A 25200-nucleotide genomic window follows, 5' to 3' on the forward strand; every position below is an offset into this window, starting at 1 on the left:
TTAATTACTGGTTTATGAGACTGCTGGCTGAGTGCTGACTGGGCTCGCCTGCACAAATTGCGCAAGAATCGCATGCACCTCCCCCGCGCCATCGTCGCCTGACCGACCGAATAATATTAAAACAATTAATTCAGAAAAAAACATTTTGTACCTATTCCGCTTTCTTTGTCGAATTGCTGTCCGCCAAAAAGTATTGTAACTACAAATAGTTAAAATACATTTAGGTGCGCAGCAATTCGACAGAGATAATGATACACATGTTTGCGAGCGACTATCCGTGCTATTGTTGTTTTCTAAAAATGTGTTGTTTTCTAAAAATGTGCCTCTTTTCTGTAGGCTTGTGTTTCAAAAATGTTTACTCGTCTCTTACAAGGCAAGTTAATAAATAATATTCCGTGCCTGCATTAAACATTTCGTGGAAGAGCTGCAGCCAAGGAGTCAAAGAGCCGCATGTGGCTCGCGAGCCGTGGTTTGCCGACCACTGGTCTAAAATGTCAAAGTTATTCTCAAGGTTAGAGAATTTTTTTTTTTATGTGATGGTTTGGAAATGTTTAATTTATGTTGGTATGAAGGGCTTTCTGGTGCTGATTGTAACTTTGTTTGAAACTGTTTTCCATTTATTCACAATAGAACATTCTGCAGTTTAGGAGTTTAAAATATATCATTAGCTTTGTGTTCAGGGACAATGTTCAATGTGTTGCCTCTTTTTTAAGGCTTTTATTATATCTAGTTTTTTAAATTTGTTCCTCTTGTTTTTGTTTACTTATATTAGTGATTTATTTTTTGTTTTTATTATATTAGTTTATATTTTTATTTATTTTGTGTAGAAGACGATAAATGGGTATGCTGTTTAATTGATTTGTGTTAGGTATTTTATAGCGATGGGAGTTCTTTTATTTTACCTTCAGGTGTTATGGATTTTTAAGTAGTCTACGCATCAAACTTACAAAAATAGACTATTTCTAAGTCGGGTGGTTAGAGTGTGTTATTGTTGTGTTATGAACGAATCTATCCTGAAAACCGTTAACATGTGGTAGATTTTAGAGCGAGGTTGGACTGTATGTTCATAGGTCATGGATTGAAACGCTTTGCTGCTTGTTGAATTGTTATTTAATTTGTTGTCGTCTTAACATTTCGATAACATATAATTGAACTTAATAAAGCGTATAAGACTGAATAACATATGACTTAATAACATATAAATGTAAAACTAATATAAGCGTTCATCCTAACATGTCCGTCTGGACTGAATGTGCATTACGACTGCTCTGGGTCAGATTCGAGCGCCGAATGAGATAGAAGTCAATGTATGTCATAATGACCACTCCTTGCGGTATTATGACATAGGACATCGCGTGATCAGATCGCCTGACTAAGCTTGTCGGAGAGCCCTAGCCCTCGCTAGGTCAAGTGGAATGGGGAACACTTGGTTTCTTGTATATTTTAAAAGTGTGAATTAACAGCATTAACCGAAACAAAAAAAGATTCAAAAGAAAAACAGAAGAAATTAATTTTCAAATTTGTAAAAGTTGGATACATAGTAATTTTCAAAACAAAAAGCAAACAATATAGAAAATGTCAAGCCTATATGTTAGTTGAAGTTTGGACTGGTGGTGCAGATGTTACCTTAGGGCTGGGTTTTATTGAGCTAGTGTGTATTGTAACTGTATTTGCAGTATTTGTATGTGCATTATAACTGTTTATGTGTATTTGCAGGTTAAACTTTTTAAGAGTAGATGTAATATTATTTCAAGCCCTTTGGTTTTAAAAAGATTTTTTTAATTTTATTTGTTTCTCAGTGTGTTTTTTTTATGATTTAGTGTGTTATTGGTTTAATGCTTTTTATTTCTTCAAAAGTATTTGATTTTTTTAATTTTTTTTGCGGCTAATCTTAAGAAATTTACCTTTTTTTTATTAATTTTTGAGTATATTTTGAAATATACTGCTTGAACCTTGAGGTTTTTGACCTGAGAAATAAATGTTTCGATTTTTGTCTGATGTTAGAGAAAAGGAAGGTTTTGGTTACACAACTGCAGCCACTGACAACCTTGATGGTTGTCATTGAAGGAGGAAATGATTCTCTCAAGATTCTGAGGCAGCTTGCGTAAGAATTTCAAGTGTGGTTTAGTTTCAAGAATTTATGTCTGTTGTCAGACTGATGCAAGTTTGTGGTATTTGGTGTGACAGCACTTCCCATCAGTTGTGATTCCTGATTGGGAGAGGAAGCACTTGTTGGCAATGTATTTAGTGTCGTCAAGTCAAGGAAATGAAGGTGCTGAAAGGTTACTAAGTCCTGTAGTTCTTTGCTCAGTGACAAGCAAGAGTGGCCGTCCCAAGCAGTATTGTTTGGTGTTGGATTAATGTGTTTGATAGTTAGACCCGGTGATCCTCTCTGTTTTGTATTTGATGTGGTACTACGTAAGGATTTTACTCTGAGAACCTATCTTATCATCAGTCTGGTACTAATAGCATCAATAGTCTGTCAGCGCAGTTCCTTGGTGTTGCTGGGAAGATTGGGAGGTTGGACCGCACTCAAAGATATAGATCAATATCCTTTGCTGATGTGATGCTTTGAAGTTTTCCTTTGAAAAGCAAACGGTCATCTGAGGGGACATATTTGTATGATGTTGCATTGCTCCTTTATGGATCCAAATATAGCTTTCATATGCTGTAGTTATACACGTCAGGTTGTGTTTAGTGCTGATGGCAAAGCAGTTCTGGATGAAGCCTTGTCATTAGAAATTTTGATGAAGGATGTTTATAATTGACAGGATGGTTTCTGACTTTGAAATGACTTTGAAAAATCCCTGATATAATATTTCTGTCCCTAAAAATGCAATAAACTCTCCTCCCTAAAACCGATCAATTACATTAACATTGAAATTTTCCATGTAGATTTATTAAATGTCTCAGAAATAAAATTGAAGAATTTTAAATATTTCTTTCTAATGAATTACCAGATTTTGGTAAAACATTGACTAATGAAGAAGCCATTTCTGGGCTAAGTAATTTCAAGCTTTTTATAGAATACAGAAAAACGTGCGAGTCACAATCTTTGTTTAAGACTGCCTTTTTAATAAAGTTGAAAGTTATTGTGTATTCACAGAAAAAACTAATTTTCAGTGCCTTGCGATTAATCCACTAAGCTAAAATTAATATTGATGGTAATTTATAGATCTGGTTCTTTTGAAATCTTTTTTTATATACACTACCAAAAACTACACTGCAGTATCAGTTTGTGGTAATTTTTAACGGTATATTTATAGTAGGTACTTGTCTTGTGATGAAAGAAACAATTAACTCGGTTTGAGTTAATAAACCAAATATTTCTATCTTGCTGCAAACTAAAATTACAAGTACCTTTGTCATTTTCATTAATAATATTTTTACAAGTTTATTTAAAGATAATGGTCAGTCTGTTTGTGGAGATTATGGTTTTTATCTTTAATATTACAAATGGCAATGGCATTATTTATTAATGAAAACGTGCGACAATACATAATGATTACTTTTATTATTTTAATAGGGTGATCGATAAAGATTCAGCTAAAAATTTGAGAACCGCATGTTTTATTGTCAGAAACAGATTGGAAAAATATCAAAATTAGCTTTGATGTAAAATTTAATAATTTTCTTACTGATTTTTAGAGAGCATGTTTTCTAGTTTGTCCTTTAGTAAAAAGGAAATGGTCCAAATATATAAAGAAAAACAGATGGATTATTAAAGGAATTGAAAAATTTAGTTCTACGCTGAGGATTTCTGTGAATTATCTAAATATAATTTGATAACTTCCAGATAATTTTAAAAATTAGAAATAAGTTTACGCTAAACTATTGAAAACTATAATGTTACAACATTACACTAAGGTAATTTAATATCCGATTCAAACAATAAATTAATGTCTTTGTGGGGAGTTACAAAAGTGAAAGCAAATTTAGAAATAAAATAGGTCAGATAACTTCATAAAAAAAAGACAACTTTCTTCAACTCATCCTCTACATTTGTAAAAGATGAATTTAATAAACTTTTTTCCAAATTTCAAATAATAATATTGACTTGATTGCACCTTGAATCGTTTTGTTAATAAATCAGAATTTTTATTGACCGTTGATAACCAGGATGATAAAACCTTTATTTCAAATGTAAAGAGTAAACATTCAGTAGTTATCGATGAAATTCCTGCCAGTATTTCAAAAGAAGCTTTTATTATTCCTCTTATAAATTTAATTAATGAATCTTTCAGCTATTGAGTATTTCCTAGCTTCCTTAAGACTTATTATTATTATTGCCCTCCTAAAGAAAGGTTTTGCATTTAATTTACAAAATTATTGGCCGGGTTTGTTATTGTCTGTATTTTTTTAAGTATGTTTAAAAAATAACGAAAATAGATTTTTTTCATTTCTTGAAAACCAAGCGTATTGGCTAACTTTCAGCGTGATTTTAGGAAAAAATACAACTATTTCCCATTCTTAGAAAATATTTTAAATAGCTTATATGATAAAATGATTCCACTCTGGTTTAAATAAATTGATGACAATTTTTTGTGATTTGTGATAAAACATTTCATTTAGTTTCACACCTGTTACTGATAAAGAAACTCAGTAGCTATACTATCAGAGGAGCTGTTTAAACGATTAAAGTCACTTTATCGACCGTAAACAGGCGTTTGAAATTTCATCTTTAGATTAAAAAACACAGTTAAATATAGTTTCTCATTTAAGTATGTAGAATGCAGAAGAATCAGTGGTTGTTTGCTTTTCTTACTGTTTATTAATGATCAACCTCTAAATCTTGAATCGTTCATTGTTATTACCTTTTCTCATTTTACACTTATATATTTGAAGATGATTATTTAAAAGAACTTGAAAATTTTACTTTAATATGTTCATAAATGTGCTCAAATAATTTTCATTAAAACTTTCTGATTATGATTTATTTTGCAATTATATTTAGTACCACCACATATTTTCTTTAATATTAACCTTATTTATATGTTAAATAAATAACACTGACAGGAAAAAAAAAATTATTGTTTCTGTAAGTGTGATACCATTTATTGAATTGTTTTTTTTTTTTTTTGACGTGACAACTTCTTATAAATCGATGAATGCCGGCAGCACGCACAAAAAATTGTCCCGTTCCGCCTGAGCCGACCGAACCTCGTGCAATGGAATGTACTATCATGTCAAGCAGGTTTTGGCGGGCTTTTCAAAAACAGCAATTTCATGAATTTGATTTATGATTTCAATTTCATCGTTTTAAATTGACACTTTATCAACATTGATTTGATTAAAGTTTATTTCTATAACAAATTGTTCATAATTATTTTTGAACAAATCATTCGATTTAAACTTGCAAAAATTATTAATATTAATTATTATTATTATTAAATGAAATAAAAAATGGAATATTAACGTGTTTCATTAGCTAATTAAACAATCACTTCGATTCAATTTGTTTGTTTAAACAAGTAATTTTTTAAAACATCCAAATCATGGATGAATTTAATTAATTGCTATTTTCATCTAGCCCAACGCCAGATTCTCAAAAAAACATGTGTTTACTTCATAAGGATAACAAGTTTTTTTTTTGCAACATTACAATCAAAGGTCGACGAATATCAAAATTGCAAAATAAGGTAGATTCTTTTTTAATTATTTATTAACTTTCTTTAAAAATTTTACATGTAATCTGTCATAAGGACAATGGACAATATAAAAAAAAACTGAGTTTTAATTCAACTGAGTTCAAACTGAGTTTAAAATTCATTTAAGTCCTACCGTACTAAAGGCTATTGTATGTGTATCTGTCGGTGTATGTAAGTTTGATAAGGAGAGGAGGTAAAAATATTTTTTTTGGGTTCAACTAATGGCTCATGAATAATATTTTTCCCATTTGGAGTTAAGTTGTTTCATTTCTTCCACTCTTTGATAACATAATGTTTATCCCTAGCTTGGCTGTCCCATTCACAAAGAAAACTCATGTACTTAGTATAGCCTGACTGCATGCCTAACAAAATAGCTATAACTTTCAAATCACCACTTGTGTTTCAGCTATGTTTTTTATAATTTATTTTTTCAAGAATGTCTTTCATCACATCGTATGTCTCTTTAAAATTAATCCCATAAGCGATCGGTATCAAAGGATATTTGTTACTGTTGTGTAGTAGAACCACTTTTAAACTGTACTTGGACGAATCTATGAAAAAGTACCAGTCCTCAGAGTTTATGAACTTGTTCCAGCTTGTTTAAGTGCAACATAAGCTCATTAATATTTGTACAATAAATCAAATTATTTTCATCAATAAAGAAAGTTTTTTTTTGTTGGCTTCGAAAGCCAAAAGTTTTGTATTTTTTTGAAGTAAATTCTGACCTTGCAGTCTTGGTCCTAGCAGTTCAGCTTGATTTTTTTGATAAATTTAAATCCCTAACCAAGTCATCTAATTCACCTTGCAATGTAAGATGTGGCTTATTGGAAGATAGTTCAAAATCATTGTTGTCTTCTTTAGTACTGCCTGATTTTTCATCGCTGCTTTTGAAACATACATTCACAGGTGGCCGAGGAACTTGAATAATTTCAATGTGAACTACAGGCCTGATTTCAGATTGCAATGGATATTTTACAGTATGTTTAGATTTTTTAGAAATTCCAGACACATTTGTTTAACAAAAGTAACAATCTGTTACATCACTCTTTGGTTCACTCCAAACCATAAGTACACCATGGCAAAGCCTTCCGTGTACCTTTCAGCCATCCTCTTAAATATACAGAAGTGCATACTATATAAGGAGCCCATGTTGTATCCTTATCACCAATTTTACATGAAAATACAACTGATATGCTTTTTAATTAAAGGTGTAATGTTTTTTCAATTTAATTTTACAGTAAAATCACCACATACATAACAAAAGGCATCCACATCATTTACACAATTTTGAGGCATTATGACACTGCATTGTCAACAAACTTAAGACTGAACAGAATTAATTCATTCCTAAATCCAGTGTTTAATACAAACAACACAGCTGTGTTTTCAGCTACATGTTTTGACCTGCACAGACATGATTAATCTTGTCCATGAAGGCTCACTCTTCAGTGTTAGATATAATGTCATAATATGTGACTATAGTATGATTTAATTTTTTGGGAAGTATTGTTTATAGCTTACAAATTATGTTAACAAAGTTAAGCAATAAAAAATGAGAAAAATCATTTAATTAAAATTTTAAAATCTTTAAAAAATGGTGGTTGATAGAAAGATTCTTAGTTCATATTTGTTTTCAGCATCAAAAAACAGATTAAAATCATGTATCGCATGTTAGGAAACAAAAATTATGTTTATCAGTGTAATTACCTCGTACTTGTTTTTTATTTTATAGTTAATTTATTAACTGTATTAGTTAATATAGTTAATTAATATTATTAATATTATGTGACGCTGTTCTTATTACATATGCTAATTGGAAAGAAACTTGTTACTACAAAAACACCAATTAAAAAAACAAATTATATACATCTTATAGCTACTTTTCTACATAATTGCCACCCAAATTAAGGCATTTGTCATATCTGTAAACAAGGTTTTGAATGCTCATCATAAAACTCTGCTGCCTGTGAATTTAGCCAGTGATAACACCATTTTGCAACTTGTCATTTTCAAAACGCTGTTTATTCTTCATTTTTTGGAAAAAGTGATAATCACTGGGAGCCAAATCAGGGCTGTATGGAGAATAGTTGGACAGTTACCATTTGAAACTGTCATTTTGGTGTTGAGTGCATACTGCAATATGCAGAAGAGTGTTGTCATGAAAAAAAATGATACCTGAACTCAGCATATCATGTTTGTTTGTTTTGTATGAGCCTTCTCAATTTCTTCAATATCTTGCAATAAGTTTCAGCATTAATTGTCGTGCCTCTTTCCATAAAATCAACTAAGATCACACCTTTACGGTCCCAGAAACTGATTCCATCAGCATTGATCGAGCTTTTGTTTCCACTTTAACAAATTTAACCCGCATCTCATTGCCTGTTATGATGGTGTGGGCAAGGAATTCATCCTTCTTGTTTTGGTAATGTTGAAGGAAGGTTAGAGCTACCCCCTATCCTCTTTTTTGTGTGTTCATCAGAAAGAAGTTTAGGCACCCAGTGAACACAAAATTTGTAGAAGCCTAACCTTTCGGTTACAATTTCATACAACACTGTTCACAATACCCGAGGAAAAAATTACGATAAGTCTGTTATCTTGAGTCGACAGTTTTCTTGAATTTTTACATTGACACTTGCAACAACTTTTTCTGTGACAGTTAAGATTGACCATTTGTTTCATTGTTGTGAATGTTCAACCTTCCTGAAACGTATGACACCATCATCTTACCACGCTGTCACTCGTGATATTCCCTTCATGAACTGCACAAAGTTCATGATGAATTTCAGCAGCTGACAAGATTTTTGCGTGAAGAAAATGGATGGATGATGGCACACATTTCACAATTGATGGGGTTCTCTGACAGCAGCCATTTCGAATGAGAGTTTTACAGGAACAATCAAGGAAGCAATCTTTCTAATAACACTACTAGAACCACACTAAACCAGGCCATTTAACTGTTCAAGGTAGAATCCTACCCCTACTCCTTTATGCAATACTAAGGACCAGAAGTTAATTTTCGAATAGCCCTTTTATTTTACCAGTTTCCCTTGATTCATCCAGGCAAATGCTTGTGCAATCTATACATTATATTATTACATACCGATCAGAAAAAAATGTTTGTATATTTGACAGACAGAATTGAAATCTAAGTCATTTTATTTAAATATATTTTCCTAGCTGAAGAAAGTTTTTGACAGTAAAGTCATCTGTTGCCAGAGCGAGAAACAATTCCAGTCACTGAAGATGGTCATAAGAATGTTACAGCTTGAGTTTTTTAAAGCATTTTTCATAAATTTGGTTCAATTTACTGGTTTTTGACAAATTTTCACCGTTGATCATTTTTGACAACATTATTGCTAATTGGTTTTTGTTTCTTTTGAAGTGAAAGATCAGATCCTCATTCTTGAAGATTAATTATGTTTTTGATTGCACATTTTTGCCTAGTTCTGTGTAGGCCATTAAATTCTATCAATTTTTTTTCTTACTAATTTTGGAAAATGCAGAATTTACATGAATTGTTTTACATTTGAAACGGTTTAGTTGGTTTTGGATCTGTCTGCTTTAATAATAATATTCCTTCAATTTGTTATTTTGATTGGCAATCTATATTAGTGATAAGTTTTCTGAGTTTGCCGAAGGAATGTATTGTGTGGCAGGAATGCATGATGTGTTTATTTTTTCTCATGTTTTTGTAATGATACAACTACTGTGTATATTTTAATTAATTAAGAAAATTATGATATATTTCTTTATAATGAAAGAAATATCTAAATTAAGTCTTTTGACAATATTTTTGTGTTTGGTATTACAATATTTTGTTCTTTTGAATTATGTATGTTTTATTTATTTATTATCAGAAAAACTACAAATGTTTTAACATTTTTTATGGAAATGAAGGGAAAACGTAAGGAAAATGTTAGTTTTTATGGAATGAAGGGAAAAACATAAGGAAATTTGTAAGTTGAATGAGTCTGAATTCATTAGTTACAAATTTAATCACAAAAAATGTAAAGTAACAATTAACCCTTTAACCCTTTTTGCCGTAATATTACGCAGTCAAGCATTGCATCCCAATCCGTTTTGCTGTAATATTACGCATTCTGTCATGCCATCAGATTCTACACTATTTTTGAACTGAAGCTATCAATTATTATGCTTTGTACTACAGTTTAATTATTTAAAACCAGTTTAGTTGTGAAAATCATTAATGTATCTAATAGAAGTAAACTGTGCTAATTTACTAATAGTTCAGTGTCATCTGAAAGTGAGTGACCTGAAAATTAATCCTGTTCTCTTATAGCCTATGTATGGGATCGGTTGTGAACTGTTGTTTGCATTGAATGCTCATTCTCTGACATAAACTTTGCTTTTTAATTTTTTCTACTTATACTTAATTTTTTTGAATAGTTAAAGAATATATGCCATCATAGAATGTCACAGACTTGATTAAAATTGTATAAGTTTTTTTAATTATTTATTTGACATAAAACATATCAAGTGAAAATCAATGCTTTTTAATTTATGTAAATTCATTTAATTTCAGTTGAACAATGGAAAAAAGAAAGAAAATTGAACAATTTTGGGATGCCAGTTCTGCATGGATCTGGATCATTTGAATATAAATCGTGCAGTTATCGATTTTTAGTAACAGATCGGCTTGATAAAGATTTGCAGAGTATTTTAAATGAGAACAATAAGCAACTTCCACCTGTTACTGTGATGCAAATTGGTGTGCAAGTGGTATGAAATAATTCTATATTTTAACTAGAATGTTAACTATTTTATTTTTGTATTTTATTTTTTTTATGCCCCTGAGATGTCTTTAATTTGTAAAAATGGTTCATATATATCTTATTGTTGTACTTTAAATAAACATTCAGTTGAGTGAATCAATGAAACACATACTAATCATGTTTATAGTGTTCTTTATTGGCAAGATTCTTTAACTTAAATTGTGCACAAGTCTAAATCAAATCTTTTTGGGACTGCATAAAACACTGTTGTATAGCCATCATTATTATTATTATTAGAAAGAGGGTTAAATATAAAAAAACAATGCAACAGTGACAGTGCAATATACTTTCAATGACTGTCTCATTCAAAGAACAGATCAGATTCCTGTGTGAAACTGTAAAACATTTAGGTATTTATTTTGATGTATGTACGATGCAGATTAAGTAGACCATATGTACATGCTTAAATTTTACAGACCATTAATAGTATCTAAATTGGATTACAGTTTAATAGTTTATTGCTTTGCCAGATGAATGGAGTTAAATTAATTTGAATGGAAAATAATTAATTTATAATATATTTATCACAGTAGTTTTATTTTTTTTAAACTAGTTGAGCATCTGCTAACATGAATTCAAAATAAAAGAACCATTTAGAATAACTTGACTTAAAATGCATTTATTGAGATCCTATTCAAACTGAAATAAGTTGTTTTACATAAAAAATTGTAATTTTTTTAATGGGACTAATTTTTTTTATTAAGTCAAACTCATTAATTTTTGATGCCTGGGTAATGATACTGCTTAGAACAAATTGAGTTAGAATTATTGAAATAAACTTACATTGGAATTTCCCATCAATAGCATAAAAACGGGAATTCTAGGACAACCGTCTTCAGGTGCAAAGACGTTACCTGAACGTCTTAAGAAAATTGTCTTAAGACGTTTGTTTCCAAGAAATGTTATATTTAGGGAACGGATTTAAAAAATTCAAAGTGCTACATCATCCTGGCGGCATAGCGGACCATTTCGATTGGTTTTGGTTGCGCCCCGCTTCTTTTTTGGGGGGTTATTTTTACAAAATGTTGAATAACTTGTGAACAGGTGGGGGATATTGAAAATTCAAAGTGCTACGTCATCGGCGACCGCCGCTGGATTGATTTTATTGGGTGTGGTGGATGCTCGTGCCTTCTGTTTTGGTGGGGGGTATTTTTTACAAAATAGTTGAATAACTCGCGAACGGGTGGGGTTACAGCGATTAATCAAAATTGTACGTCATCAGGTAAACAAAAGGAATCTGTAATGATAAGAATAATATTAATATAATAAGAAAGTTTTTTTTAAATCGATTAAATAAAAATTGTTATCTTTGTGAGAAAAAAAAATTAACTATGAACATTTTATTATTTTCTCTCTTTCTCTTTCAATTATCACTGGACGTGATAGAAGCGCATGTTTATATTAATCGTAATTTTTTTTTCCATTTAATTTAGTTCTACAACTATATTGCATGGATGTTTTTGTTATCTTTGGTGCAGGAGATATAATTAACTTTATGATGAACATTTTGTTATTCTCTTACCAGATGTGATATGTGTTAATATTATAATTTTTTTTAATTTTATTTAGTTGCACACAATTATCGCGGATGTTAATTTTTTTATGATACAGTTATCTTTGTTAAAAAAACTTCTTTTTTAAATTAAATTCATTTTATTAGTACTTGTGTATATATATATATATATATATTAATGCATTGCAAGTGTCATTTATTGCATACATTGACTGTAACTACTCTGTGTGCACATCATCGTCAGTCACTGTGATTTTACATCAGTAAAATTTGGTGAGTATATTTTTTGTTACTTATAATTTTCTTTAACACATAAACTTATATATAATATATATTTTGCTATTAACAAAATAATTTGAATGTTTTTCTCTATACAAAATTTAACAAATAAATAAAATTATTTTAACTGCTAAAAGTTTTAGTAAAAAAAAATATTAATGTTTTGTTGGTTTAATACAAAATTCTTTGTAGTAAATAATGTAATGAATATATATTTATTGCTAGTTTGTTTGGTTTGTTTTAAATAATAATTTTGTCTTTGATTAATGAAATTTTTTATATATTTGTTAATATATGTTTTCTCTCTCTCTCTCTCTCTCTCTCTCTATATATATATATATATATATTTATAAGTTACCAAATAAATAATTGCTAAAAAGGTTTTAATAAAGATGATTATCTAGTAAATAAAGTAATGGGCCAGTTTTTTTTTTTGGTTTAAATAATATCTTTTGTCTTTATACTATCTTAAATTTTCAATAATGATTCTTATGCATATCTTATTAAAGAAAAATGTTTAAAAAAATGTGGTGTAATATAAATTTCTTGTAATGAATATTTATAGTGGTTTTTTTTCTTTAAAAGGATCATACTATTCTTTTGGTGATTTTTTGTTTTAGATTATATCATACAAAATAAAAGGAATTGGAATAAATATAATAATTGTGTAAAAAAACGGAATTGGTTAATTAATCATTCAAAAAAGAATTGGATAATTATAATTAATTGTTTATCATCATCATCATCATAAACAGGTAAAGAAGAAAAAAATCTTACTAAATTTAACTTAATGAATGTTTTCTATATAATGTTCTATCAATTAAAAAAAAAATATGTAGAGAAATAATGACTATTTATTGTTATACAAAAGGTAAAAAAATTGTTTTATTTTAAAAAAGAAAAAATCATTAAATTTTATTTTATGAATTTTTTTTCATACAATAAATGTTTTCTATCGATTTAAAAAAAAAAAAAACAATTTATCTAAAAAAACATCTTATATTTAAAGTTTAATTTAATAATTTTTTCACATTTTTCAATAGAAACTGATGATAAAAAAAATAGTTATTATTTTTTTTAAAATTATGTTACATATAAATTATTTAATGCTGCTGGTGGTGGCGGTAATTGATCCTAATCCTCCTTTGGATGATATTAATTTAAAAGATTTATTGCAATTTGAAAAAGTGTACTTTTCTCCAATTTATTGCACAGACATTGAGACTAATATCACACAAGTTATGCAAAAATTTGTTGTCAATTGGATGAGAGAGGTAGTATTATCTCAAGATCAATGTCTGTCTGTTTTTTAAATGCCGTTCAGTATTTAGATAGATATTTGAATTCAGTTTTAACAACAACTAATGAAGGTTTTCAAACAGAAAATCTGCAGTTGTTAGCCACCACTTGTTTGTGTATTTTGTCAAAATTTACTGAAGTGTGTCATATTACATCATATAAATTGGTAGATTATGCTTGCGGAACATTTTCAAGAAACGAAATTCTCATTAACAAAAAAGAGGTTTTACAGGTGGCGGATAGTGATTATAAATTCCTATCACTTTTTAAATATAATTTTGCATAGAATAAAAGAGATTTCCAATTTAGGTAGAAATGACGAAATGCTAAGAAACATTAGCTATTTATTATCAATTTTACAAGTTAGATCGGATATTCTATTTTATAAACAGAGTTCAGTATGTGGGGCATCCATAGCTACATTATTAAGAGCTTTTATTAAGATGAAAAAGCTTAATAGAAATCTTACTTTAATCGTGGAAGATATAGATCCTATTTTATACAGTTATGAGATAAGATCTTGTTTTAAAACAATATACCCTTTATATAATATAGATTTTTAACACTGGGTTTTTATATTTTTTTTAGAAAAAAAATGGATGCTCTCACTTTTGATGATGTCATCTTATGAGGCAGCAGAAGCAGCTTTATGCAACCAAGACCAACCAGGACTGTTGTCTCGGCTGACCAGTGGAGATTTCCATGTTGTCAGTCGTAAACAAGGAATAACATGAATTACTGTCATTGTTAAAAGTCAGTTTAGTAGATATCATACAAATGTATTGGGTCCTAGGCCTCACTTCTATTGAAAAATGGGATGAAGCATTGATTAAATGCAAAACAAGAATTATTAATGGCAACCAATCCGTTTCTAAAGTGATGATAGGGCTGGTTTGATATTTTAAGTGCAGCAGTCACAACGATAAAATTAAAAATAACAATGACTTGCTTAAATGACCGTGAAATTAAAAAGAAACTTTCATCAGTTACTAGTGCTGAAGAAATGAAAGGATATCTTGAATTTCTGTTTATTTCTTAATGAACTTTTTGTCAAACAGATATGGGAATTAATATCATTTAGAAGTGAGGAACACAACGATGATTTAATGAGTATTATTAAGACACCAGATAATGACGAGGTAGAACATTGCAAATTAAGAATACATATGAACAGGTATTGCTAACCACATCTCCTTTGGATGGCACATTGCTGGTTAAAATTGAAATATACAGGTTGATTCAAAGAAACGGGAAATTTTGAAAGTTGTGTTGGTAGCCGTGGGTGATTGGTATCACTTGATAAGTGGCACCAGCCTCTCAACCTAACCTGCCATTTAGTTGTCATGGATCCTTGGAGTGGTGCGCAACAGGCATTTGCTATCAAAGTGTTTTACAAAAACAATGACAGTGTGGAGGGAGCGCATAGAGAATTTCGCCGTCATTTTAATCTGGGACAGCATGACCGTGTTCCATCAGCACATGCAATTAAAACATGGATATCTAAATTTTGAGGAAACTGGTTCGGCAATGAAAAAGAAAAAAGAAACCTTCAGGCCGTAAGCGAACCATCCATACAACACAGAATGTTCAAGCTTTACAAGATGCTGTCACATGAAGTCCACATCGGTCAATCCGTCGTCTCTCAGCATCTTTACAATTGCATAGTTCAAGTGTTCGAAGAATGTTAGTGAAGGACTTGCAATTCCATCCATACAAGTTGCAGATCGTCCAGGAACTAAAACCAAATGATGCAGTTGTGCGAGCACAATTCCGTAATGTAATGCTTCAGAAGATAAATGATAACAAAAAGTTTGTTCACGAACTGTGGATGTCAGATGAAGCGCATTTCCACCTCAGTGCATTTGTTAACAAGCAAAATTTCAGATACCGGGCACAAGAAAATCCTACGCAGCTACACCAGCGTCCGTTGCACAGCCAGAAAGTGACCGTGTGGTGTGCTATGTCACCTTACGGTGTTAAAGGTCCGTATTTTTTTTGAGGATGACAACAGTCTTGCGATTACAGTGATGTCGGCTTGTTACGTAGCCATGCTTGAAACCTTTGTTGTGGAACAACAAAAGAGATTTCTACCAATTCTTAACACAGCCTGGTTTCAACAAGACGGAGCAACGTCACACTGCACGAAAATTCATGGCAGCTATATGCCGATTGTTTGGACAACGTGTCATTTCACGAAATGGTGACATTAGATGGCCTCCCAGATCGCCTGATCTCTCAGCTTGCGATTACTTTTTGTGGGGTCACCTTAAAAGCAAAGTGTTCCACAGTAGACCTGCTACAACAGAAGAACTGAGGGCAAAGATCTGAGAAGCAATTGTGGAAATTCTAGTTGAGATGTTACGTCAAACCATGAACAATTATACCATTAGGGGCTTCTTATATTTCTCTTCCATATGAAATTAAGAGAAAGCATGGAATTATTAATGCAATTAATAAAGACCAAAAATGTTTTGTGCTCAATACTTGCAAAATATATAGAAGGCCTACATCCAGAAAGAATAAATGGGAGGTACACTTCACACAATTTACTACAAAAATTTGATTTTTCAGTAGTTAGTTTTCCTGTGTATTTATCATATTAAAAAAATTGAAAAAAGAATGATGTCTGTTAATGTCTACATGATTTCAAATGATAATTTTTTTATAAATCCGTTAAAAGTATGCAAGAAAGAAAAAGAAAACCATTTTGATCTTCTTTTACATAAAGAAGACAAACAGCATAATTGTTTAATAAAGAATTTTGAAAAATTAGTTAGATCTCAAGTAACTAAACATCACGGTAAGATTACAATTTGTAAAACAGTTTCATGTTTTTTTAATCCATTCAGAGCATTTCAACCAAAGAAAGGCTTCAAAAACATTTAATGTATTGCTCATCAAAACCAATGGCCCAAGTAATATTACCATCATCTTCTGATGTGATTTTAAAATTTAAAAACTCATAACATGTTTCCCCTTCCCATCATAGCATACACAGACTTTGAATGTTTGCTTTTACCAACAAACGAAGGCATCCCATGTAATAAATACACCTCATTTATGGCGAAAACAGAATACCACTTACTGATGAGTTATTGTATTTATTTCGTTGTAGGAGAAGACGTTCCGAGTTTATTATGTTCTGTTGTGCCATCAGAACTGATTCTTTATAGAGAAAAAATGCAGCATGCTCCTTTTTGTTGTGTTACTGAAATTGCGTTAAAAATAAATCGTGTATGCAGTCTGAATATCTTGCGAGGATAAGATTGTATTTGAAAATGCAAAAGTTTGCAAAATGTGTAACAGTGGGTTTGATGGTAGGAATATGCGTAAAGTTATTGACCACTGTCATTTTATAGGTGAATGTCACGCTGCCTTATGTTCTCAATGTAACTTGAAAAGACAGAAGCAAAATTTTATACCGGTATTTATACATAACAATTCAAATTATGATTTTCATTTTGTTATAATAGAACTTGGTTTAAATGAACAAGATATAACAATGATTCCAAATTCAACAGGAAAGTATGTTTCCTTTTCAAAATGAGTGTGCAATAGTATGACTTAGATTTGTAGATTCTTTCTGGTTTATGGCACAAAGTTTAGACAGTTTAAAGATCTTTCTAAGGAAAAGTTCTTCATGTAAAACATATTTTTCCAGACTGCGACAGATTTAATTATGCATAAAGGAGTCTACCCTTATGAATATATGAAGTATGGGAATGGTTAAGCGAAACGGTTCTTCCTTCAAAAAAAGACTTACAGCAGTTTAACAGATTCAGATATCAGTGATGATGATTATCATCATGCCCAAAAGGTTTGAAACTATTTTAATATAAATACACTTGTTGAATATAGTGATTTGTATTTAAAATTAGATGTTCTTTTATTAGCAGATGTGTTCAAAGATTTTCAAAAATTATGTAGAAGCACATATAAATTATATTGCGCTTTTTATTTGACAGGGAAGTTTTTCTTTTGATGCGATGTATTTGACTCATGTTCAGCTTGAATTAATAACAGACTATGACATCTTTTTATAGAAAATGGAATCAGAGGAGGAATTTCTGTTTGCACTAAAAGACACTTGCAAACAATGTTTATATCAGACATGTACAACAGTGATAACCCATTTACATATCTTGCTTACCTTGATGTCAATAATTTATATGGCTGAGGAATGTCAAGGTATACCTGAAAGAAATTTTTGGTGGGCGGACAAATTGTGGTAAAAAATTTGGATGTAATGTCTTTCCCGGATGACAGCCCATTGGGGTTTATATTTGAGGTGGACATAGAATATCCCGAAAATCATCACAAGTGGCATAACGATTTACCATTTCTTATGTTCAAGACATAAAAAACAGCTACACTAAATGAAAAACTAAAATATATGTCCTTATGTTATATTGAAACAGGCCATCGCATACGGATTAAAGTTAGAAAAAATTCACCATATATTAACTTTTACGCTGTCCCCTTGGCCTAAAAAGTATATAGATTTAAATACGGAAAAATGTCAGAAAGTCGTAAACGAATTTGAAAAGGGCTTTTACAAGCTCTTAATTAACATTATTTTTGGTAAATGTTTGGAGAATGTTAGAAACAGAATAGATTTGAAATTAGTATCTAACAAGAGAAAATTGCAAAAATTAATAAAACAAACCCTCATTTTTAGATAGAATCATATATGATGAGACATTTTGCACCGTTCAATGTGCTTGTGAAGTTGTAATCCTTGACAAAGTGATTTACATCAGTTTTACCATATTAGAACACAGTAAATATCTTGTGTATGATTTTCATTATAATATGAAAAAATATTATGGAAGTAAACTATCACTTTTATATATGGATATGGATAGTCTTTTTTACAAAATCATAACAGATGATTTTTTTAGAGATATGAAAGAGATACTTCTTTCGCATTTAGATTATCTTTGCACACATCCTTGTTACAGTAAAGTGCTAGGAAAATTTAAAGATGAATGTGCAAGTAAACCAATTGTCAAGTTTATCGGATTGAGAGCAAAATTATACGCGTTCAGGTTAAACGACAATGTGATTGTAAAAAAAGCGAAAGGTATAAAAAAGAATGTAGTTGTAAATAAAATAAATTTCAATGATTACAAAAAATGTTTTTAAAGAAAACATTAATCCTTATCGTCTTCTGAAAATCTTTCGGTCTCAAAAACATATCGTGTTGTCTATAATGTTAAATAAATTAGCTTTATGTAGTTTAGATGATAAACGTGTTTTGTGTGAAGACGGTATTAACACCTATGCTTATGGTCATCATAATTTAATAAAAGATAATGGCTGATTAAAAAATAAGAAAATATATATATATATATATTTTTTTTAAAAACTCATATAGTTATCTTTTTAAATGCATTTTGTTTTAACTATTATCTGATTTTTTATAGTTGAATATGGAAATAATATATCAATATAATCACCTCGAGTCATGAACAAAAACAGTAGATGAGGTAGTGACCTACTGTGCCGATAATCTGTCGATCTTTTTGGATAAGAAAGAATTCAGATCAATAGTGGTAGCATATAATGATTTTGCTTTTTTGTTTTTTTTCGCTAAATGTTTGACTCCGAAAAGTATAGAAATCATAAAAGATGAATTTTCATCAGGCAGTTGTGTAATTGCACTCTTTATAGTGAATATAATATTCAAATTTTGCAATATGATAGATGTTATAGTAAAAGAAAAAGTTTCCTTATATGATGTTTGTAGCTGTAGAAAGAACAAGTTTATAAAAAAAATAGAGAATACTGATGAACTTATCGATTGAGTTAAAACTCTTTCCAAATGTATATTGGTTCATTATGGTACGATTAAATGTCAATATGAAACATTTCGAAAGAGCGGATTGTAAAAAGGCATTAGACAGATTATATGTTTTTTCCAAAGAAGACGATGAATGTTTTTTTGTATTATGATATCATCTATGAACTTGCCAGTTATTTAAAAAAACACAGAAGATTGAACAGTTCCTTTTATATCCGCCATCCAATAGGATCATGTTATAAATTTTTTTTTATTCCATTTCATATTAGTATTTTATGATTTTATATATATATATTATATATATAGCTATTATGGGTTTTTATAAATTTGTATAATTTTTTTTTATATAACTAAAAAATATACTTTTAATATTTTTTTATAAATCTTATTTAACCATCATTTATATTTAACCATACTCGCTATTATATATCAAATTTTTATTTTCTGTCATTTTCACTTGTAATAAATTTGTATAACCACCATTTATGTATCAGATTGTTATTTTTTATTTTTTTTGTCATTGTAAATAAAATACATTTTAACTTGTAATAAACAGTGTGTTAAAGTTAAATTTTGAATAGAAAATATTGCTGTGCTTTTATTTTTTGTTTTCCGCTTTTTTCCTAGGTAAATGAATATGAAAAAATAATAAATATTTTTTATAAATTTATATTATTTTATAAAACAAGTACATTTAGCTTGGATTAAAACTATATGTTTGGATACACACAATTTGAAAGAAATTTTCGGAATTGAGAAAAAATAGCATTCTTATAACATTTCAATCCAAAGAGATCTAGGTTTGTTTCACCCGTTCTTACTTTTCCACCGAACTCATTGTATTCGTAAAACATACCGTATTTAAAGAAGTATAATAATCCACTTTTATAACTGAATACCGCATCAATCTTACTCGGTATACCGAAATAGACTGGAGATCAGAAAGTGACGTTTAGCGACCAAGGAACATTCGTTGGTCTCCACGAAATAATCGCTATCATAAAAGAGGTAATTTTTCCTTTGTAAGTGCTAAAGCGTGCACTTATATATTTCGAAGAAGAAATTCTTAAACTCGTAATATGTTTTGGATATCCTTGTATGATTTGCAGTGTGTTGATATCAAACATGTAAATCAAAGTATCTATTACCATGATTTTGATTTAATTTTTTTTTCTCATTAATTCCGGATTATAAACCTCATTTGTTTTATCATCATCATTTTCACAAATATTTTTGAGCATTTCATGTTTCAGTGCCATTTCTGTCTTCGATTTCATACGTGCCTTCGGGTAATTCAATATTTTTTTCGTGCCTGTAATGAAACAAGTTTTTGTTTTTTTCTACATTAGGTATATTATTTTAGGTTATAAAATCAATCAGACCTATTTCCCATTCCCCTTCTTCAAGTTCGATAGGAGGAAAGAAATCGGTACTAAACGACGAAGTATTTCCAGATAGACAAAACATTATTGTTCAAGAAGAAACTCTAAACACAAGTGACCGCAATTAAATGAATCCGGTCTATGTTTACGTTCGTAATTATAGAAGATATTTAAAGGCGTTTCTTTGGAAGTTTAAAAATATCTTGCTAGTTCCGTCGGCGGTCTCAAATTCCTGATACTATCGAAATATTCGACTTTATTTTTGCTTTTACGGTGACACACCCAGTGGGTCCCGGAGTTTATATCACTATCCAAATTGACTATACCCGATTTTAGTGAATTAATGTTTAGCGGTAATTTATCTCTCATAAACACCTCTAAAATCTTTGATTTCAGATGTCAACACAAATTTCCATAAATCGACATCCGTTAAGAGGTTTTCAGCGGAGCTGTTTCAACAGTGACATTTTTGTTGGCAGCGCCCTCTTATTCTTCATCCCACACGTCGACGATTTCCGGTGTTTTATTTTATACCGCAACCTCTTCGACATGTGGAATACGGTTTTAAGTAGAGACCTTTACCGCGTTTACGAACCCTACCACCGAATTTACTTTTGGCCTTCATGATATTTGTTACCGCCCAAGCGGTGGCTTTTTCAGCAACACTGACGTCGGTTGCTTTCACCCTATCCCAAGCTCTTTCAGCTAGAATTCTGTCCGCTTCGGCTCTGTTTGCAGTGTCTTTATACGTAAAATACGCAATATCGTGTTGTTTGTACGCGGCGTCCAATGGAATTATTCCCGGATCGCCAATATTCAGTCGTTCTTCTAATCTGGTTCCCGGTCCGCAATACTGATAGCTCTGTATGTGTAATTCAACAGGTAATAAATCAACGCCTTTGTTTTTTTTTTTTTTGTCTTCAGTCATTTGACTGGTTTGATGCAGCTCTCCAAGATTTCCTATCTAGTGCTAGTCGTTTCATTTCAGTATACCCTCTACATCCTACATCCCTAACAATTTGTTTTACATATTCCAAACGTGGCCTGCCTGTCTGTCATAATTTTTTCCTTCTACCTGACCTTCCAATATTAAAGCGACTATTCCAGGATGCCTTAGTATGTGGCCTATAAGTCTGTCTCTTCTTTTAACTATATTTTTCCAAATGCTTCTTTCTTCATCTATTTGCCGGAATACCTCTTCATTTGTCACTTTATCCACCCATCTGATTTTTAACATTCTCCTATAGCACCGCATTTCAAAAGCTTCTAATCTTTTCTTCTCAGATACTCCGATCGTCCAAGTTTCACTTCCATTTAAAGCGACACTCCAAACATACACTTTCAAAAATCTTTTCCTGACATTTAAATTAATTTTTGATGTAAACAAATTATATTTCTTACTGACGGCTCGTTTAGCTTGTGCTATTCGGCATTTTATATCGCTCCTGCTTCGTCCATCTTTAGTAATTCTACCTCCCAAATAACAAAATTCTTCTACCTCCATAATCTTTTCTCCTCCTATTTTCACATTCAGCGGTCCATCTTTGTTATTTCTACTACATTTCATTACTTTTGTTTTGTTCTTGTTTATTTTCATGCGATAGTTCTTGTGTAGGAATTCATCTATGATGTTCATTGTTTCTTCTAAATCTTTTTTACTCTCGGCTAGAATTACTGTATCATCAGCAAATCGTAGCATCTTTATCTTTTCACCTTGTACTGTTACTCCGAATCTAAATTGTTCTTTAACATCATTAACTGCTAGTTTCATGTAAAGATTAAAAAGTAACGGAGATAGGGAACATCCTTGTTGGACTCCCTTTCTTATTATGGCTTCTTTCTTATGTTCTTCAATTGCTACTGTTGCTGTTTGGTTCCTGTACATGTTAGCAATTGTTCTTCTATCTCTGTATTTGAACCCTAATTTTTTTAAAATGCTGAACATTTTATTCCAGTCTACGTTATCGAATGCCTTTTCTAGGTCAATAAACGCCAAGTATGTCGGTTTGTTTTTCTTTAATCTTCCTTCTACTATTAATCTGAGGCCTAAAATTGCTTTCCTTGTCCCTATACTTTTCCTGAAACCAAATCAGTCTCCTCCTAACACTTCCTCCACTCTCCTCTCAATTCTTCTGTATAGAATTCTAGTTAAGATTTTTGATGAATGACTAGTTAACTAATTGTTCTGTATTCTTCACATTTATCTGCCCCTGATTTCTTTGGTATCATTACTATAACACTTTTTTTGAAGTCTGACGGAAATTCCCCTTTTTCATAAATATTACACACCAGTTTGTATAATCTATTAATCGCTTCCTCACCTGCACTGCGCAGTAATTCTAGAGGTATTCCGTCTATTCCAGGAGCCTTTCTGCCATTTAAATCTTTTAATGCTCTCTTAAATTCAGATCTCAGTATTGTTTCTCCCATTTCATCCTCCTCAACTTCCTCTATAACACCATTTTCTAATTCATTTCCTCCGTATAACTCTTCAATATATTCCACCCATCTATCGACTTTACCTTTCGTATTATATATTGGTGTACCACCTTTGTTTAACACATTATTAGATTTTAATTTATGTACCCCAAAATTTTCCTTAACTTTCCTGTATGCTCCGTCTATTTTACCAATGTTCATTTCTCTTTCCACTTCTGAACACTTTTCTTTAATCCACTCTTCTTTTGCCAGTTTGCACTTCCTGTTTATAGCATTTCTTAATTGCCGATAGTTCCTTTTACTTTCTTCATCACTAGCATTCTTATATTTTCTACGTTCATCCATCAGCTGCAATATAACGTCTGAAACCCAAGGTTTTCTACCGGTTCTCTTTATTCCGCCTAAGTTTGCTTCTGCTGATTTAAGAATTTCCTTTTTAACATTCTCTCCTTCTTCTACATTTTCTACCTTATCTTTTTTACTCATATCTGTTACGATGTCCTCCTCCAAAATCTTCTTCACCTCCTCTTCCTCAAGCTTCTCTAAATTCCACCGATTCATCTGACACCTTTTCTTCAGGCTTTTAAACCCCCAATCTACATTTCATTATCACCAAATTATGGTCGCTATCAATGTCTGCTCCTGGGTAAGTTTTGCAGTCAACGAGTTGATTTCTAAATCTTTGCTTAACCATGATATAATCTATCTGATACCTTCCAATATCGCCTGGCTTTTTCCAAGTGTATATTCTATTATGATTTTTAAATTGGGTGTTGGCAATTACTAAATTATACTTTGTGCAAAACTCTATAAGTCGGTCCCCTCTTTCATTCCTTTTGCCCAGCCCGTATTCACCCACTATATTTCCTTCCTTGCCTTTTCCAATGCTTGCATTCCAATCTCCAACTATTATTAAATTTTCATCTCCTTTTACGTGTTTAATTGCTTCATCAATCTCTTCGTATACACACTCTACATCATCATCATCATCATGGGCGCTTGTAGGCATATAGAAGTTAACAATCGTTGTCAGTTTAGGCTTTGATTTTATCCTTATTGCAATGATTCTATCGCTATGCGTTTTGAAATACTCTATTCTCTTCCCCATCTTCTTGTTCATTATGAAACCTACTCCTGCCTGCCCATTATTTGAAGCTGAATTTATTTTTCTAAAATCACCTGACCAAAAGTCGCCTCCCTCTTCCCACGGAACCTCACTAATTCCTACTACATCCACATTTATCCTATCCATTTCCCTTTTTAAATTTTCTAGCCTACCAACCTTTTTTAAACTTCTAACATTCTACGCTCCAATTCGTAGAATGTTATTTTTTAATTTTCTGGTGACCCCTTCCTTAGTAGTCCCCACCCGGAGATCCGAACGGGGGACTAGTTTACCTCCGGAATATTTTACCAAGGAAGGTGCCTCTATCATTGCTTTATGAAAATGCAGAGAGACACATTTTCTTGGAAAAAAGCAGCTGTAGTTTTACATTGCTTTCAGCTGCCCAGTACTCAGAGGACTGAGCGATGTTGATATGGCCGTTTAAGTCATTCTGACTCACGCCCTTAACAACTACTGAAAGAGCTGCGCCCTCTTTCAGGAATCATTCCTTAGTCTGGCTCTCGACAGATACCTATCCGATATGGTTGCACCTTCGGTCCAGCTACTCTGTTTCCCTGAGCACTCAAGCCCCCTCACCAACGGCAAGGTCTCATGATTCATAGAGGAGGGCCTTTGTTTATTATAACGTATTTTTAACTATTATTATTGCAACTTCAACAGCACTTTTGGCAAGATTGCTTATCAGACCGCGTCCTTGCTTACTATTATCACCCTTTCGGTAAACGCAAGACATTTATACAACAACCTTCTCATTCGAGATAAGAAGCATTAGTGACTGCGATTCGATCGATTAGTTTCTTTTATTTTACCGATTTCGATCTTCAATCCCTTTTTTTCCGTTTCCCTAAAACCATTTTTCCATTCACCGTAAGTTTTAAACGATTTCTGTCGTTATCTTACAGTGCAAATTATAGAGAT

General features: G+C 31.3%; 1 protein-coding gene across 2 annotated transcripts in view; it reads left to right on the forward strand.

Moving 5' to 3' along the window:
• The window catches only part of LOC142325631 (serine/threonine-protein kinase VRK1-like), a 161413-nt gene that overhangs the window by 116121 nt on the left and 20092 nt on the right, over positions 1 to 25200 (forward strand). For both annotated transcript variants that reach the window (XM_075367630.1, XM_075367631.1), the window contains exon 5: positions 10192 to 10388. In XM_075367630.1, coding sequence (XP_075223745.1) covers positions 10192 to 10388 — 197 coding nt within the window. The remainder of the gene's footprint in view (positions 1 to 10191; positions 10389 to 25200) is intronic.

This window comes from Lycorma delicatula, chromosome 5 (genome assembly GCF_047948215.1).
Source record: "Lycorma delicatula isolate Av1 chromosome 5, ASM4794821v1, whole genome shotgun sequence".
In the NCBI taxonomy this organism is placed as follows: domain Eukaryota; kingdom Metazoa; phylum Arthropoda; class Insecta; order Hemiptera; family Fulgoridae; genus Lycorma; species Lycorma delicatula.